The sequence below is a fragment of the Peromyscus leucopus genome, chromosome X, assembly GCF_004664715.2.
Source record: "Peromyscus leucopus breed LL Stock chromosome X, UCI_PerLeu_2.1, whole genome shotgun sequence".
Lineage (NCBI taxonomy): Eukaryota > Metazoa > Chordata > Mammalia > Rodentia > Cricetidae > Peromyscus > Peromyscus leucopus.
This window is the reverse complement of record NC_051083.1, coordinates 21,803,983-21,820,645: the sequence shown is the minus strand read 5'-3', so window position 1 is coordinate 21,820,645 and position 16,663 is coordinate 21,803,983. Positions and strand designations below refer to the sequence as shown.

The following is a 16,663-nucleotide window of genomic DNA, read 5'->3' as shown; positions in this document are numbered from 1 at the left end:
CGGAGACACCAAATCCATATGTAAAAGCAAATAGCCTTTATTCAAGCTGGAGCTTGGACTCCAACACAGTAAGACCTTGTCTCAGGCCATATCAACAAATCAAAACAACCCCCCAAAGACTAGAAAGACTAAAAGGAAAACAGATGTAGTAGCATGCTTCTAATCCTAACTCAGCACTCAGGAGACTAAAGCAGAAAAATTAAGGGTTAAGAGTTCAAGGATGGATCCTGTCTGTGGTGGCACCCGCCTTTAATCCCAGCACTCAGGAGGCAGAGGCAGCCAGATCCCTGAGTTCATGGCCAACCTGGTCTACAAAGCAAGTTCCAGGACAGCCAGGGCTACACAGAGAACCCTTAGCTTTATGAGTTAAAACAAGACTGTGGGATGTTCCACAATACAAATGGCCTGTTCTTTTAGAAAACTCACTGTCTGTACCAGGAGTATAACTAAGAGGTAGGGCTTTGCTAGTACACACAAGGCCCTGGGTTCCATCCCCGTTACTAAATAAAGGCAATGTCTAAAGTGAAAGGGGTTGAGAGAACCATCCTGGAATACAGGCCATTACTGAGATATATGCAAATAGAACATGGATGTTACTATACGTTAATCTTTCGTTTTATTTTATTTTAGAAAAAAAAATCTACATAGTCCAGGTTGGCTTCATAATCACAAGTTTCTTGCCTCAGCTCCCACATGCTAGGATTACAAGTGTGTGACACCCCACCCCACTTGAGAGCATGAACTATGATTAGACTCTGGTTTCAAAAAAAAAGAAACATTTTGGGAAGCAATTAGAGAAGCTTGAATATATATTAGATAAACTGAGCAACTATAGAAGCTTGAAGCGTAAAGAAAAACTAAAATAATGACATGAAAAAAAATTCCTTTGTTGTAATAATGAAATAGTAGTAAGAGAGGATTATGATTTTTATATGAATGCTGAAGCACTTAAAGATGAAATGTTATTAAGTCTTCAATTTATTTTCAAATTTAATTTCAAATGTTTGAGAGAGAGAGAGAGAGAAGAGAAAAAGACAGAGAGAGGGAAGAGAGAGAGGAGAGACTGACTTCTGCTAGCACATACATGTTTGCCAATGTTCATAATACAAAAAAAACTTGGGAAGAAGCAAAGGGATAAGAAAACCTATGAAGGCAGGCGGTGGTGGGGCACACCTTTAATCCTACCATTTGGGAGGCAGAGACAGGTAGATCTCTGTGAGTTCGAGGCCAGCCTGGTGTAGAAAGTGACTTCCAGGACAGCCAGGACTGTTACACAGAGAAACCCTGTCTCAAAAAAAGAAAAGAGAAGAAAAGAAAAAAAAAAGAAAAACCTATGAACAGGCTGGTGAGATGGCTCGGCAGATTAAGGCACTGGTCTAATAACCAATAACTAATACCAAGCCTGGTAACCTGATTTTGATCCCCAGGATGCATATAGAGGAAAGAGAGAACTGACTCTGCAAAGTTGTCCTCTGACCTCCACACATGCACCAAGCTTGCCACACAAGCATAAGGACTTGAGTTTGGGCTCTTAGCAGCCACTTAAAAAGCTAGGTGTGGTGGTGTATTGTAAGACAAATTGCTAAATGGTCTTATAAAAAAAAAACTGGACCCAGATAAATGGGGTGAAAACTGAGAGATCAAAGGAATAGGACAAGCCACAGTCAACCTCACCTCACCAACTCTTCAGCCTCCAGAAAGAGCTACTTCCTATATACACACGCCTATATGCCTTTCTATGTCCTGCCATCTTACTTCCTCTCTCTGCCCAGCTACATCACTTCCTGTCTGTCTGTACAGACCTCCAGACCTACTGCTGGGATTAAAGGCATGTGCCACCATGTCTGGCTCTGTTCCTGGTGTAGCCTTGAACTCACAGCCTCCCCCAAATGCTAGGATTAAGGGCATGTGCTACCACTGCCAGACTTCTATGTTTAATATAGTGGATGGCTTTGTCCTCTGATCTTCAGATAAGCTTTATTGGGGTGTACAAATAAAATATCACCCCAGTGTATTCCCATAATCTAACATTGAGAAAGTGGAGACAGGAGGATACTTTGGGCTTGCTGTCCAGGTAATACAGCACAGCTGGAAAACATCAGGCCAATGAGAGCTCCTGTCTCAAAAAATAAAGCTGGAGTTGCCAGATGGTGGTGGCACTCACCTTAATCCCAGCACTCAGGAGGCAGAGGCAGGTGTCTACAGAGTTGAGTTCCAAGACAGCCAGGACTGTTAAACAGATAAACCTTGTCTTGAAATAAAGAAATAAATAAGATGGAGTTGTAAAAAAAAAAAGACACTAACATCAACCTCTGATAAAAAACACACATAATAAATGTCATTTTAAAAATCCCAGCACTTGGGAGGCCAAGCCAGGTGGATCTCTGTGAGTTCGAGGCCAGCCTGGTCTACAGAGTAAGATCCAGGACAGGCACCAAAACTACACAGAGAAACCGTCTCGAAAAAAAAAAAAAAAAAAAAAAAAAAATTCCTAAAATCATTAAAGAGTGGAAACTTGGTATGCTTCTGGGTCTGTTCAGATATATACCACTGAATCACATACTTGGAAAACTCTTGTACGTTTTGAATTCATTCAGTCCAGTCTCTTGATCAAACAAGGGAGAAAGAGAAAACCTTAACAAAACAAACTTGAGTAACAAAACCGGTACCAAGCTTTTGATTTTTGATACAGGGTTCTGCTATGCAGCCCTGGTCTTCACTGTGCAGCCCAGGTTGACCTGGAACTCACAGCAATCTTCTTCCTTAACCCCACAAGTAATGAGATCATGGGTGTGTGCCATCACACCTAGCAAGTACCAGGTCCTCAAACCTTTAAAATTTATGTTACCAAAATTATATCATTAGTATACTATTTTTAATACACTCAGCTTCTTTCAAATATCCAATCTGTGTGTGTGTGTGTGTGCATGCATGTGGAAGTCAGAGGTTGATGGTGGGTGTCTTTTTTTTTTAATAACTGTTCACCTTATTTTTTTTGAAACAGAATCTCTCTTAGACTGGAAGCTCACCAACTGAGCTCTATCAGCTGGCCAGCAATCCTCCAGTCTCCACCTCCCCAGTGTTAGGTTATTGGGTATATAGCACCACACTCAGCTTTCTAAGTGGGTGCTGAGAATCCAAACTCCATCTTGATGCTTGCGTGACAAGCACTTTACAGACTGAGCCATCTCCACAGCCTTATCTTTTGTCTGACAGCATCCTGGACTCTTTTTAGTGCTTGTTAAAATACCAATGCATAATCAGCTATTTTCTTAAAAATACTACAACACATGATTCATGCAACTCTGTGATTCATGCTCACATTAATTACCCAATTTAGCTTATCCAAAAGTCTTAGGAAATAAAGCATTTTCTCTACTTTAAAGAGGAAGAAACCTAGTCATTCCTCAAGTTAAACGTGTCAGTGAGTTCTTTACTTCAACTGACAGGGTGATAAAACAATCTCCCTACATCATCCAGCTTCTAGATCCTTGCTCATCGTCCTTCACTCTGTTACTTGTTTTGTTAAAGACCTTAAAAAATGAACCTTGTAAGGCAGCGGATGTGACCCAGCTGAGTGTGTGCTTATCTAGCATGTACAAGGCCTTCAGTTCAAACCCGAACACTGTATTAAACCAGGCGGAAGTGCATACCTGTAATTCCAGCATTCTGGAGATGGAGGAAGACCAGAAGGTCATGCTTGAACTAAACAGAGTTTGAGATCAGTTTGGAATACAAGATCCTATCTCAACAAATGAACAACAACAAAACCAAGATCAACTTGGTGTTCAATACATGGCAGATCTGCCAGACAGTGGTAGCACATACCTTTAGCCCCAGCACTCGGGAGGCAGAAGCAGGCGGACCTCTGAGTTTGAGGCCAGCACGGTCTACAGATCAAATTCTAGGACAGCCAGGACTACAAAGAGAAACCCTGCCTTGCATAAATAAACAAACAAACAAATAAATAAATAAATAGCAGGTTTATTGTTCTACAATCTAGATTCAACTGTCTAGTCAGAGGCAGCACAACTAGCACATAACATAAATTGGAATTCAGTCTTTCAAGCACCAATTTCCAACCTTTCAGCTTCTTCCTTGATTTTCAAGACTCTTACTAACAATTCTTTAATATTGTAGACATTTTTCTAATGTGCAGTGCGAACACTAACAAAACATCTCAAGAAATGGCTTCTTGAGGACACTCATACACTAGTGATGAAGATACAAAAAAACGGGCACTATAAATTTGTGACAGAAAATAAAGTCTGTGTGCCAGGGAAAGAGCAATTTACAAAGTGGGAACCAAGGGTCAAGGACGTCTTCACAAAACCAAGCTCTGGAGGATATGGAGAGGCAGAAGGCAGGTGTGGAGACAAGAGGATTCAGAGTTTGAAGCTATAAGATATTGTCTCCAAAAAAAAAAAAAAAAAAAGACTTAAAGAGGGTAAGGACTCAGGCCAAGGGCCTTTTCAAAACAGCTGGATTATAATTCTAACAATGCTGAGGGCAATGAATTATTTATTTATTTATTTATTTTTTAATTTATTTATTTATTTTTATTTATTTGTTTTATTTATTTTGGTTTTTCGAGACAGGGTTTCTTATTTATTTATTTATTTATTTATTTATTTATTTATTTATTTATTTTGGTTTTTCAAGACAAGGTTTCTCTGTGTACCTTTGCGCCTTTCCTCGAACTCACCGAACTCACTCTGTAGCCCAGGCTGGCCTCGAACTCACAGAGATCCACCTGCCTCTGCCTCCCGAGTGCTGGGATTAAAGGCGTGCACCAACACCGCCCAGCGAGGGCAATGAATTTTACACAACACCAAAACCCTAAGAAACTTAGTGACTCAAAGCATTAGCCCTCTAGGCCAGTGGTTTTTTACTTTCTGTTTTCTTTTTCTTTCTTGGTTTTTCGAGACAGGGTTTCTCTGTGTAACAGCCCTGGCTGTCCTGGAACTCACACTGGCCTCAAACTCACAGAGATCCGCCTGCCTCTGCCTCCAGAGTGCTGGGATTAAAGACGTGCACCATCACCGCCCGGTTTAACTTAACTCCTTTTCTACAGAGCATTTACAACGGCCTAAATATTATCATATTTTGTACTTTTATCTTCTTTCTCCTCTAAGTTTCCTGCGGTCACGGACTTGGCTTATTTTCCGCGTAAACTTAACTGATAAACCCAGAAACATTCAACAAATTTGGCAAGCGAACAAGTTCAGGCTCATTGCAGCTTCCCGATAGGAAAGGGGCCAATCGAGGCAACAATCTCTTAGGTGTGTAGGGGGCGAGGGTCGGAATCCCACTCTGCTGAGCGCAGAGCTGGGTCTAAAATTCAAAAAAGTGCCGTAGCTGAAGAGGAAAAAAGGAAACTGGAGCCTTCCAATGAGAAGCGCCGGGGCGGAAGGAGGCTGGCTAAAGCAGAAAGTATGCTACCTGGGACTGGACAGTGACAACATTCCCAAAATTTCCCACAGGTATCAAATTTAAGACCGGGAAGGTGGAACAATAACAGACACAAAGGAGCCACCGGCCAAACAAAAGGTCGCAAGTTCTAGGAACGCCTCTTTTGGCGGGAGGGGTTGTGGGAAGGGCAACACATAGTTCGGCCCACACCACTCCGGCCACAGAGGGAGCTGCACAAAATTCGGCCAACTGACATTTAAGAAGCGGCTCGAGTTAAGCGCACGGCGGAAGGGGGAGCAAGTTCAAGCGGAATCCCCCCAAGAGGAGCAAGGGCCATTTTAGGGTTCACAACGTCTCAGGTTGCATGGGGTAGGTTGTACTACTCTGCAGACAAACATGGGGTACCGGACCGGGACGCCCGCAGGGCTGCCACGGATTTATCTCACCAGAGCCATTGGGTCCAATGATGGCGGTGAACCTCTGAAATGGTCCGATAATCTGTCGACCCTTGTACGATTTAAAGTTCTCGATCTCAATCAGTTTCAGGAAACCCATGACAGCAGCGCTACCGTAGGAAAGCCGGCACCTTAGTCCTGGGACCCGAGGTTAGCCCGCGCGGGAAATAACGCGGTGCAAACCGAGTGTACGGTAAACCTCGCGATAATAAGTACAAGCCAATCAGGATTTCCGGCTCCCGGTGCCAGGGGCGCAGTCACTTCCGCCTGAAATAGAGCCTCTGTTGATTGGTCGCCCGGCTCGAGCTTGTGCCGGCACTTTGGGCCCCGCCCCCCTTTGTAGTTGCACCGCAACCGTCGAAGCGGTAACACACAAAGCTGCGGAAGCGCTAGTGCTGAGGAGGGCTCTCGCTTTCTGGGAGAATCAGAAAGCAGGCGGGGGCCTGAGCCCACGCTTGCTGAGACAAATCAGAAGTCACAGCAAGGTTATGCCCTCCCGGCTCCCCAGGGCGAGTGGGAGGCGGGCACTCTGCTGTGGTTTGTAGTCTAGCTGGTCTGGGGGCTCCAGCAAAGGGCTCAGTCGAGAATTGGAAGGCACCCTCGGAGGGGTGGGCAGTTTGAACCAGAAGGACGGTCTTAGAGAGGACTTAGGTGAGGTGAGATTGGAATGTAAAGGAGGATGAGGGGACTCCTAGACTCCTAGACAACGGAGATACAAGTTGGGGAAAGTTGTATTCTGAGATACCACCCCTATCTTCTGCCTCTCTCTTATTTCTCCAAGCAGAATTCCAAGACTGCTGTTGTAAATCCTAGAGCCAACTTGGACCCAGTCCACTTAGGAGCTTCAAAATTGAGAAAGGTATCTTGTGTGAACACCAGGGGGCCACGTCCTTAAGCCAGTGCTCCAGCTTTGTCCTTTTCCCTTTCTCCTTGCTATATCTGTTTCTCCCCAATCCCATTCCCACCGCATCATATGGCTATGACACCTTCCCTCTTTATCCCTATCTTTCTCTTCACTCTCCTCTGCTTGTCTACCTCCCTCATTGGCTTCTCTGTTTCCCTTCTCTCTCTTCTTTATGCCTTGCCCTCCTCCATTCATTTCTCAATCTATTTTCTTCAGATAATGGTTTCCACAGCTATTCCTGTAACATTTTTTTTTCCAGACAAGGTTTCTCTGTGTAGCTCTGGCTGCCCTGGAACTCACTCTGTAGACCAGGCTGACCTTGAACTCAGATATCCACCTACCTTAGCTTCCTGAGTGCTGAGATAAAAGGCATGTGCCCCCACCACGCAGCTCTGTAACTATTTTAAGATTCGTTTTTATTTATCTGTGTATATGTATGTATGCCACGGACACAGGGCATTCAATCCCTTGGAGCTGGAGTTACAGGTGGTTGTGAACCACCTGATGGGTACTGAGAGAACTCTGGTATTCTGGAAGATCAGGACGTGTTCTTAACCACCAAGCTGTCTCTCCAGTCCTATTCCTGTAACGTTTTAAATGTCTAAAAGCTGGGAAGAATCCTAAAGAGTCTAGGAAAGTGAGAAAGCTCAGTTGATAGAATCTGATATGGAAGTCACAACTGAAGCTGTGTTGGGAAAACAGTCACAGTCAAGAAAGGGGAATAAAATAACCAAAGGCAATCTCATAGTTTTTAGAGAAATTACTATTTAATTTTCAAAGGTGAGATGGAGCTTGGGAGAAAATTTAACTATTTCTAAATATATACAAAATGCAGTTTCAAATGGATTAAAAACAAATGATAAAGGCAAAACCTTAGAAATTGTAGAATATCTTTATGAATTTATAATAGAGAGATATTTTGTTTTAGGTGGGTTTTTTGTTGCTATTTGGTTCATTGGTTTTAATATTTTTTATGGGGGAGGCAGGGTCTCTCTACATTGCCCTGGCTGTCCTGAAACTCACTATGGAGAATACTTTTGTATATATACCAATAAATATGGATCATATCCATCCCCACTCCAGCCTCTGTCCTCTAAACTCCCATAATATCTGCCCTCTTTGTAACTCACTGAGTCCAATTAGTACTGCCCATATGTGCATGATATGGATCTGCAAGAAAATTGACTCTTCCTTAGCAGGCATCAACTTCTAATAGCCCTTCAACTAGGGATGGAGCCTCATGAACTCTTCAGCCACCCATGCTGGAAGGTTTACTAGCTTGCTCTTGTAGTACAGGTCTCATCCAGGTAACCTCAGCTGCTGTGAATTCATGAGTGCACGGCCCTGTCATGTCTAAAAGACAGCACCTCATGGTATCCCTCCCCTCCTCTGGGTCTTTACATTCTTCCCGCTTCTTCTAACACAGTGTTCCCTGCACTTTGGAGTAGTGGTGATAGACATCTCATTTGGGACTGAGCACTCAACAACCACATATTCTCAACAGTTTGAGCAGTTATGAGTCTCTGCATAAACTTGCCTACAGCAAAAAGGAGCTTCTCTGACCACAATTGAGAGCAGCACTAATCTATAAATATAAATATATTTGTATTTACACATTTAGAAGGCAATTAGCAAAACAGTAGTAGTAGGTTCTTCCCTACTCCCCAGAGTACTCCCCATAGGTACTTCCCATGACCTCCCCAGACATGGACTTCTGCTAGCTTTACAGTACTAGGCATGAATTCCCTCTTATGGACCAGGACTCAAATCTAATCCAAGTGGTTGGTTACCCTCATTAAGTCATGCCAGATTACACCAGTGGGCATATCTTACCTGGAAGGTTGGCATTGTAGCATGCAGGGTTCACTGCTGGGTAAAATGTCTTTTCTACCCTAGTGGAAGGCCTGGTAGCACCTTCTGGAACTATGAAAGCTAGCCAGCATGGAGGACATTTCTTTGTCGGTCCAGATTGATTTCTCCATGCCCAGCAGCTAAACTGTTTGGTATCTTTAGCAGTAGGCTCTTACCATTTAGTTATGGTGAACAAACCAGGAGGAATAGCAGTACCCTATGTTTTAGGTGCCTCTGGGACCTCCCTAACAAATAACTTGGCACAGAGATTTATATTAAATAACTCATCTCTTCTGAGAACACCCATGATGGTTGTTTTTGAAACAGGCCTCTGTAGTCCAGGATGGTCTGGAACTTACTATTTAGTCCAGACTGGCCTCCAGTTTTTAACAGTCCTCCTACCTCAGCCTCCCAACTGCTGGGATCACCTTGATGAGGGCTGGAGGAGGGCTCAGTGGTTAGGAAGCACTTGTTTAATCCCAGCACTGGAGAGGCAGAGGCAGGCAGATCTCTTGAGTTCAAGGCCAGCCTGGTCTACAGAGAGTTCCAGGACAGCCAGGACTACACAGAGAACCCTGTCTTTGAAAAAAATGATAAATGTTTCAGGAGGTAGAGTTACCTTAGTTTGAACATTACATAGCATATTATGTATTGAAACATAATAACCCATAAATATGTAAAATTTTGTTTTATATATTCACAAAAAATAAAATTTTTAAATGCAAAAAATCCCTTAAATGAACACAAGATGACTGGGCACTTCACAAAGCAATAAGTAAATGGTTGAATACATGTGAAACTTCATTAATCATAAAGAAAATTTCTACTAAAATCAGTAATTACAAACTGATGAGGTGGCATTTGCAGCCAGGCCTGATCTGAGTTTGATCTCTGGATTCCACATGGTGGAAGGAGAGAGAGAGCTCCTGCAAGTTGTGCTCAGCCCTCCACAAATGCACTGTGGTATAATCACCCACACCCACACCCACACCCCATTACTGTTTTGTGGGGTTTAGTGTGTGTGTGTGTGTGTGTGTGTGTGTGTGTGTGTGTGTGTGTGTGTGTAAGTCAGAGGACAACCTGTAGGAGTGGGTTCTCTTTCACCGTGTGGGACAAAGGTGCGCTCCTACCACGTGGATCCAAGGGTAGAACTCATAAGGCCTGGTTGCACTTGACTACTCAATAGTTACACAGGGCTGGTGGCTTTAGATAAAGTCTATCTTCCAATAAATATTGGTTGAGAAGCTACATTAGTTTCATATTACTGCTATAACAAATCGTCCCAAACTTAATAAACTAATAAAGACTTACTTTCATACAGCTCTAGAAAGCAGAAGTCCAAACTGGGTCTCACTGAACTAAAATTAAGATACTAATTGGGCTTCTTTCCTTTTGGAGACACTGAACCTTGCTTTTATGAGGGTGCTGGGGATTAGAACTCAGGTCCTCAGGCTTGCACCAGCAGTCTACCCACTGAGTCATCTCCCCAGCCCTGGAAGCATTCTTTAACCCACCCTTTTTCCCCCCTTTTCTTTTCAGGTGTGAGGCTAGCCTTTAAGGATGAGCCATTTATCCAGCCCTCCTTCTTCTTAAAATAGCCCTACTCAGAGCCAATATCCTTGTCTTTTTGCTTAACTTCAGTGGTCTCCACATTGGCCGTCTAGCTTCTTCAATATTGTTTTCTGTTGCCCACTCATCACACAGACAAGCAGCTTTTCTGAAATACATTTCCCCTTTATTTTATTACTTATCTAGTCAGATAATTAGTCCATGCTCCTTCATATTTTGGAAGGCCCAGTTTGGACACATAAGTAGTGGGGGCTGGGGCTTGCAAACAAATCATATTCTCTTGTCTTACTTGCTTGAAATCCTCCACTAGCTTCTCATTACACTGAGATCCAAACTCATGCCAGGGTCTTTTTTTGGAGACAGTTTAAAAACAAACTTTGTTACATTTATTTTATTTAGTGGGGGGAGGAGAACACTGGCATGCACATGTGAAGGTCAGAGGACAACTTGTAGGAGTCGGTTCTCTTTCTACCATGTGGGTCCAGGCATCAAACTCAGATCCATCAGGCTTGTTGACAAGTATCATTACCCATTCAGCCATGTCACCAGCCCTTAAGACAGTTTTCTTGAAACTGGTTCTTACTCTGTACTTGAAGAGGACCTTGAACTTCTGATCCTCCTGTCTCCATCTCCCCAGGTGCTGAGATTATAGGCATGTACTACTCAACCCAGGTTTATGTGGTGCTGTGGATTGTACCCAGGGCTTCCTGTATGCTAGACAAGCTCTTTACCAACTGAGCCACGCTCCCAGCCCCATTACTACAGGCTTTGAAGAGCCAGTCCCTACACCCTTTTCCATTTGTCTCATGCCACTGTCTCCCTTGGTTACAGTGCTCCAGGAACACTGGCCTTTCTTCAAGTACTCCAACTCTTCCTAGTGCTATAACTTCCAATAACCATTTTGTAACTGAAATAGTTGACACAAACAAGAAATATATATATAGCCCATATGTAAGTTTGGAGGCCTGACAAAATAGCAATCAATGAACCAACTCCCCAACTTAAAGTAGGTGTAATTGTAATCTTAGTACTTGAAAGACTGGTGAAGTATTGCAACTTCAAGCCAGCCTGGGTGACACAGTGAAATCTTGTTGGAAAACAAACCCCTCAGCATACAGATTACTGGTCCCATTGAAATGCCTTGTTTCTTTTCAAACTACTTCCCATACTGCAGAATCTATTATTATTCTCTCTGTAATATTTATATACTGTGTGTATATATATATACATATATATATACTGTATATATATATATGAATCCATGAATAACATTTTTCAAGTTTTCCTGTTTATATTTGAGACAGTCTCTTGCTGTGTAGCCCAGACTGGCCTCAAACTCACGATCTTCCTGCCCTGGCCTTTTGAGTGCTAACAAAGGGAGTTAGACCTTATCTTTTTGTTTTATTAATGTAAAATAAGTGAATAAATTTATTTTTTAGACATTTGTTTTAAAGCTGCTTACAAAAATTTTATTCTTCTTTGAGGATTTTGTATAGTTTCGAGCATATTCACCCCTCCCCCACTCTTCCCAGATCTATCCCCCTTCACCTGCCCACCCAACTTTTGTGCTCGTCATTTTTTTTCACCCATCATGTCCAATTTGTGCTGACAATACATTATTGGATGTGTGGCCTTCTACTGTAACATGGTCAACTTAAGAGTAGGGCTTTGCAGATCATGGTTGGCACATACCTTTGTTTGTTTGTTTGTTTGTTTGTTTGTTGTTTTTAGAGACAAAGTTTCTTTGTGTAACCGCCCTGGCTGTCCTGGAACCTGATTTGTAAACCAGGTTAGCCTCGAACTCACAGAGATCTGCCTGTGAGTTCATCCCAGCACTTGGGAGGCAGAGGCAGACAGATCTGAGTTCAAGGCTAACCTGGTCTACAGAGTTCCAGGACAGCCAGAGCCACACAGAGAAACCCTATCTTGAAAAGCAAAAATAAAGAGTGGGCTCTACAGTCTCAAAGAAAACTTGGCTCTCCTCTCCCAGCAGCTATCAGTTGCCAACTTCCCTAGGGGTGGGTCTTTGTGCCCACTTCCTTTCTGCATGCTGGGATTTGTTCTGGCTTGAGTTTGCACAGGGTTTGTGCATGCTGTCCAAATCTCTGTGAGTTCATATGTGCAGCCCCCGCTGCGATGTCCAGAGCATACTGTTTCCCTGTATTCATCCACCACCTCTGACTCTTAGTCTTTCCATCCCTTCTGCAATGTCACTGAGCCTTGGACGGAGGGGATGTGATACAGATTTCCCATTTAGGGCTGAGAATTCTGTAGTCTCTTGTTCTCTGCACCTGGGACTGCTTTACAAAAGCTTTAAGCTAAGGAGTGCAATGGTCAGACTTGCTTTCAGAAAGATCCCCGTGGTAGCCAGGGCAGAGAAGACAACATTGGAGAAACAGACCATCAAGGTTTCTGGGAATATTGCCTGCCATTAGACTGAAGTGTGACAGTGTGGTGACAGCAGAGATTGAGGACACAGATATGAAACTTCAGAAAGTAAACTCAAGATCATAGCTGTCGAGATGTTATAAAGAAGAACTAGAGGTATGATATAGTGAAGGACAGTGCCAGCATTAATGGGCCATTCCATCTCTCATTGCTCCAGATGTATAAGTTAGACCTCCAACCAGATCCCAAGGAGATAGCAGCCATTGAGGCTAGAAGAAATCGAGAAAAGGAACGACAATGCCGATTCTTCAACGTGCGGAACCGAGTCATGGGGGTGAGTGGGTAATGGAAAGCACTTTACAAAGCTGGGGTTACTTCCCTCTTACGCCTAGAAAGGAATGGAGCAGTGCATTATAACCCCTCTGGATTCCAGAAGGCCCTTGGACTGGAAGGGAAGGAGCTGGGGAACCAACTTCATATACCTGGGCAGGCTTAAGAAGAGTCGGGATTGTGCACGGACAGACGATGGGGTGACAGCTGGCTCCTATCTGCTCAGCTCTTGGACTGTAGCTGGTTCTTGAGAAACAACATGGAGCCACAAAAGGGTGTAAAGAATATTTAAGGGATTTCTGCAAGGCTAAACATGATACTGTTATATTAGTTATTTTTCCTGTTACTATGACAAAATCCCTGGCAAACAAGGAAGAAAGGGTTTGGGCTCAGTTTGAGTATATAGCCCATTATTGGGGGGAAGGAGCAGGAAGCGGTGGTCACTTTGCACCCAGTTAGGAAGCAGAATTCAGTTCACTTTCTCCTTTTTATTCAGTCCAGGACCCTAGTCCATGGTATGGTATGGCCCACAGTTAAGACAGGTTTCCCCACTTAAAATAATCCAATCTAGAAACTTCCTCATAGACAGGTCTAAAGGTTTCTCTCCTGAGTGATTCTAGATGCCATCAAGCTGACAGTATCTTGTGTATCTTTACTTGGGAGGCGGCATGTGGTGCTCTGCATGCTGCAGTGTGAATGTGGAGGTCCCACGATAACTTGCGAGAGTCGGCCCTCTCCTTCCACCATGTGGCTCTCTGGTATCAAACTCTCTCAAGCCTGAACCTTACCCACTGAACCATCTTACCAGACCATGTTGACAGTATTAACCTTCACAACCGTGAACGAAGCTGAGGGATAGAGACTGAAAGGGATGTTTTCATCCCTTTATCCAGTAGGTCCTGAAGAGCTATAGGGGAACTTAAAGGGGGTAATTTCTATTTTTTTTTTTTTTTTTTTTTTTTGGTTTTTTGAGACAGGGTTTCTCTGTGTAGCTTTGCGCCTTCCTGGAACTCGCTTTGTAGACCAGGCTGGCCTTGAACTCAAAGAGATCCGCCTGCCTCTACCTCCCAAGTGCTGTGATTAAAGGCGTGCGCCACCACCGCCCGGCAAAGGGGGTAATTTCTAAATAGCATCTGTTAGAGCATTCAATGTACCATGCTGAGACTCGACTCTAATTTAGCTTCTTTCTTTGAGATCCAGGTGGATGTGGATGCCCTGAACTATCAGGTGGAGGAACGAAAGCTTCGGGAAGCAGTGGAGCAAAGCAAAGATATGGCTTATGGTAAACACTCAAGGCTGGGGCAAAACAAAGGAAGAACTAGAGAGAATGGGCTGAAGTTGGGCAATTCTGCCTCTGAAAAGAGCCTGAGGTTCTGGGAGTGATAAGCCAGATGAGGAGCAGAGGCCAGGCTGACTGGGCTCCGTTCTGATGTGTCTTCATGTCCCTGTCAATCACTCCTAGGTACCAAGCATGCGCACTATGATCTGGTAGCACAGATGTTAGAGAAGGAAGAGGCAGAACGGGCATGTCGGTTGTCCAAGAAAGTACAGGATTTTCGGGAGCAAAGGCAGCAATTCAGGAATGGACAAGAATGTGACTTCTGGGATCCAAAACAACTCCACGAGTTTCCAGTCCCTTATTATGACAGTGGCACGTACTTTGGCCCAGCCAGCATGCAGTACTTCCATGGAGAGGACCCGGAAAGGGCCTCACGCCTGAAAATGCAGCAAGAACAGTTCAGATACAACTTGGAGAGACAGCTACAGGAACAACAGGCAGCCAGAGACGAGGAAGTGCGTGCAGGTAAGTAGCCAAGCAGGGAGCCCACCTGGTCTGGGGATAGCACTATGTGGAGGTAGTTACCCATCCAGCTGAGGCAGAAAGGTTAGTCTGTACAAGCCCTAACTTCCCTGACCTCCTTCAGCAACTGACACTGTACCCATCCATCATGATTTCTTGGCATTTACCTGAGGGAAACATTTTACAGTTCTACTTGAGACAGGGTCTCATGGAACACACACTGGCTTTGAACTTGCTATATAGCCAGGGATGACCTTGAAGTTCTGATCTTCCGGCCTCTGTCTCCCAAGTGCTGGAATTATAGGCATACACCACCACACTGGACTAGGCAGGGAGTTCTCTGAGACAGGAGCTAATTCTGTGATATCCTTAGAACCCAACAAATAACCTTGAGACTGAGGCTAGAGAGACAAAATGACTTAAGGCCTCACAGCTCAAACATGACAGAACTACATTGTTATCCAAGTTGCTGTGCTTTGGCTACCCCGACCCCAAAGAGTAACTCCTTCCATACCGGGGTAACTTTGACACTCAGATCTGTGCAACAAATATAAAGTATGTCAAACAAATAGCTAATGAGTAAACCAGGAATGGGGCCTAGAAGAGGCAGGTGCAATACCCTGGCCATATTTTTCTGTGTAGCTTTGCTTAGTGACCAGCTGCGCCTAGCCGTGAACACAAGAGCAGCTGAACTAGCCAGGCTGGAGGAGTCCTGTCGAGCAGCCATGAGGACTGCTATGGCTAATGCTAACAAAGCCCAGGTATGTCCTGAACTAGCCAGTGCACTAAGCCCACCCCAAGTCTTGAACCAAGTCCTGGGGAACCTTAACCACAAACCTCACACCCCATTCCAACCAGAGTAAGCATTCTCATTTCCCCAAGGACTACCCCTGTCACTTAAGATCCTATTAAAGCATAAGTCACCTCTCTCCCTACCTCCAAATACAGGGTGACTTACGAACAGGTATTGGCTTTTCATCCCTGACCTCTCAGACTAAGTGCAGAGAAATTCCCTGGCCATTCTATCCCCCTCCATCATACCCTTAGGGTCATTAAAAATTCATGCCATGTCTCTCCCTTCTCTCTGAGATTAGTAGGGCTCTATTTTTCCTACCCCTTCAAGTAAGTTTCTTAAGGCTGGGCCCCCAAATGCTTACATTACCACCAGGCAGCTAAGAAGGCCCTGCAGCAGCGCCGTGAACAGCAGCAGCAACAGGAGGCCAAACTCAAGGAGATCAAGAAACAAGTCACCAGTGATCTTCTGACCGAGAATCCTCAGGCTGCCCAGCGCCCCCAGGCTCCTCACCGGGTCCTGCCCTACTGCTGGAAGGGCATGACTGCAGAGCAGCGAGCCGCCATCAGGAAAACCCAGGAAACCCAACGACAGGAGAAAAAGGAACAGTGCCGAGTGGAAAAGTCCCTGGAAGCGGAGTGGGGCCGCCAGACCGTCCGCCTGGCTGAAGCAGCCCTGGAGCTGGAAGAACAGGAGAGGCAGTTGTGTGCGGAATTTCGACGGGGGCTGGGCTCCTTCAACAAGGAGTTGGCTAGGGAACAAGCAGCCCAGTGAGTTCTCCAGTACAGCAGTGGGGAGGAAGGTGGGGGCGGGTGGGGAGGAATGCCAAGGACCAGGGAGAGGGAGAGAACATCACCTGTGGCCTTTGAATTTTCACAGGCAAAATTACCTGAATTCAGTCATCTACACCAATCAGCCGACTGCCCAGTATTACCTCCAGTTCAACACCAGCAGCCGCTGAAGCCTGGATGACCACCTCCCTTCTCACCTATCAACCTCACAGGTGGCTAGGAGTCGTCCAGAAAATGCTACATACCCCTATCTCTAATCTCTCCTCAGTAGGAGGGAACTAAGCCCCAAACTCCACTTTCTACCCTAGGGAATAAAATTATTCACTATAGTGAACCCTGTGTTGTTACAGTACACAAGTGTGAGATACC

The 16,663-nt window shown here is 44.5% G+C and overlaps 2 protein-coding genes across 4 annotated transcripts in view; one reads left to right on the top strand and one right to left on the bottom strand.

Annotated features, from left to right (window-relative positions):
* Positions 1 to 6,078, bottom strand: part of Smc1a (structural maintenance of chromosomes 1A) — a 45,929-nt gene extending 39,851 nt beyond the window's left edge. For 2 of the 3 annotated variants that reach the window (XR_003733149.2, XM_028857680.2), the window contains exon 1: positions 5,859 to 6,078. Coding sequence is in view for 2 of the 3 variants with exons in the window: in XM_028857680.2 (XP_028713513.1) it covers positions 5,859 to 5,967 (109 nt within the window). In the remaining variant the exon portion in view is untranslated. Of the gene's footprint in view, positions 1 to 3,653; positions 3,706 to 5,858 lie in introns of all 3 variants that reach the window. The other variant, XM_037199210.1, reaches the window with a different exon arrangement.
* A 111-nt stretch (positions 6,079 to 6,189) lies between these two features.
* LOC114683398 (RIB43A-like with coiled-coils protein 1) lies at positions 6,190 to 16,623 on the top strand. Its single transcript, XM_028857694.2, has 8 exons — positions 6,190 to 6,352; positions 6,652 to 6,726; positions 12,797 to 12,913; positions 14,110 to 14,191; positions 14,372 to 14,713; positions 15,353 to 15,471; positions 15,879 to 16,273; positions 16,383 to 16,623. Exons 3-8 carry the CDS (start codon positions 12,797 to 12,799, stop codon positions 16,462 to 16,464), a joined length of 1,137 nt encoding a protein of 378 aa, XP_028713527.1. The 5' UTR covers positions 6,190 to 6,352; positions 6,652 to 6,726; the 3' UTR covers positions 16,465 to 16,623.
* The last annotated feature ends 40 nt before the right edge of the window (positions 16,624 to 16,663 follow it).

Coding starts and splice junctions, on each gene's coding strand:
- LOC114683398 (XM_028857694.2), top strand. CDS start 12,797: ATGTATAAGTTAGACCTCCAACCAGATCCCAAGGAGATAGCAGCCATT. Junction 14,192..14,371: donor AAGCAAAGATATGGCTTATG/GTAAACACTCAA, acceptor AATCACTCCTAG/GTACCAAGCATGCGCACTAT. Junction 14,714..15,352: donor AGACGAGGAAGTGCGTGCAG/GTAAGTAGCCAA, acceptor TTTTCTGTGTAG/CTTTGCTTAGTGACCAGCTG.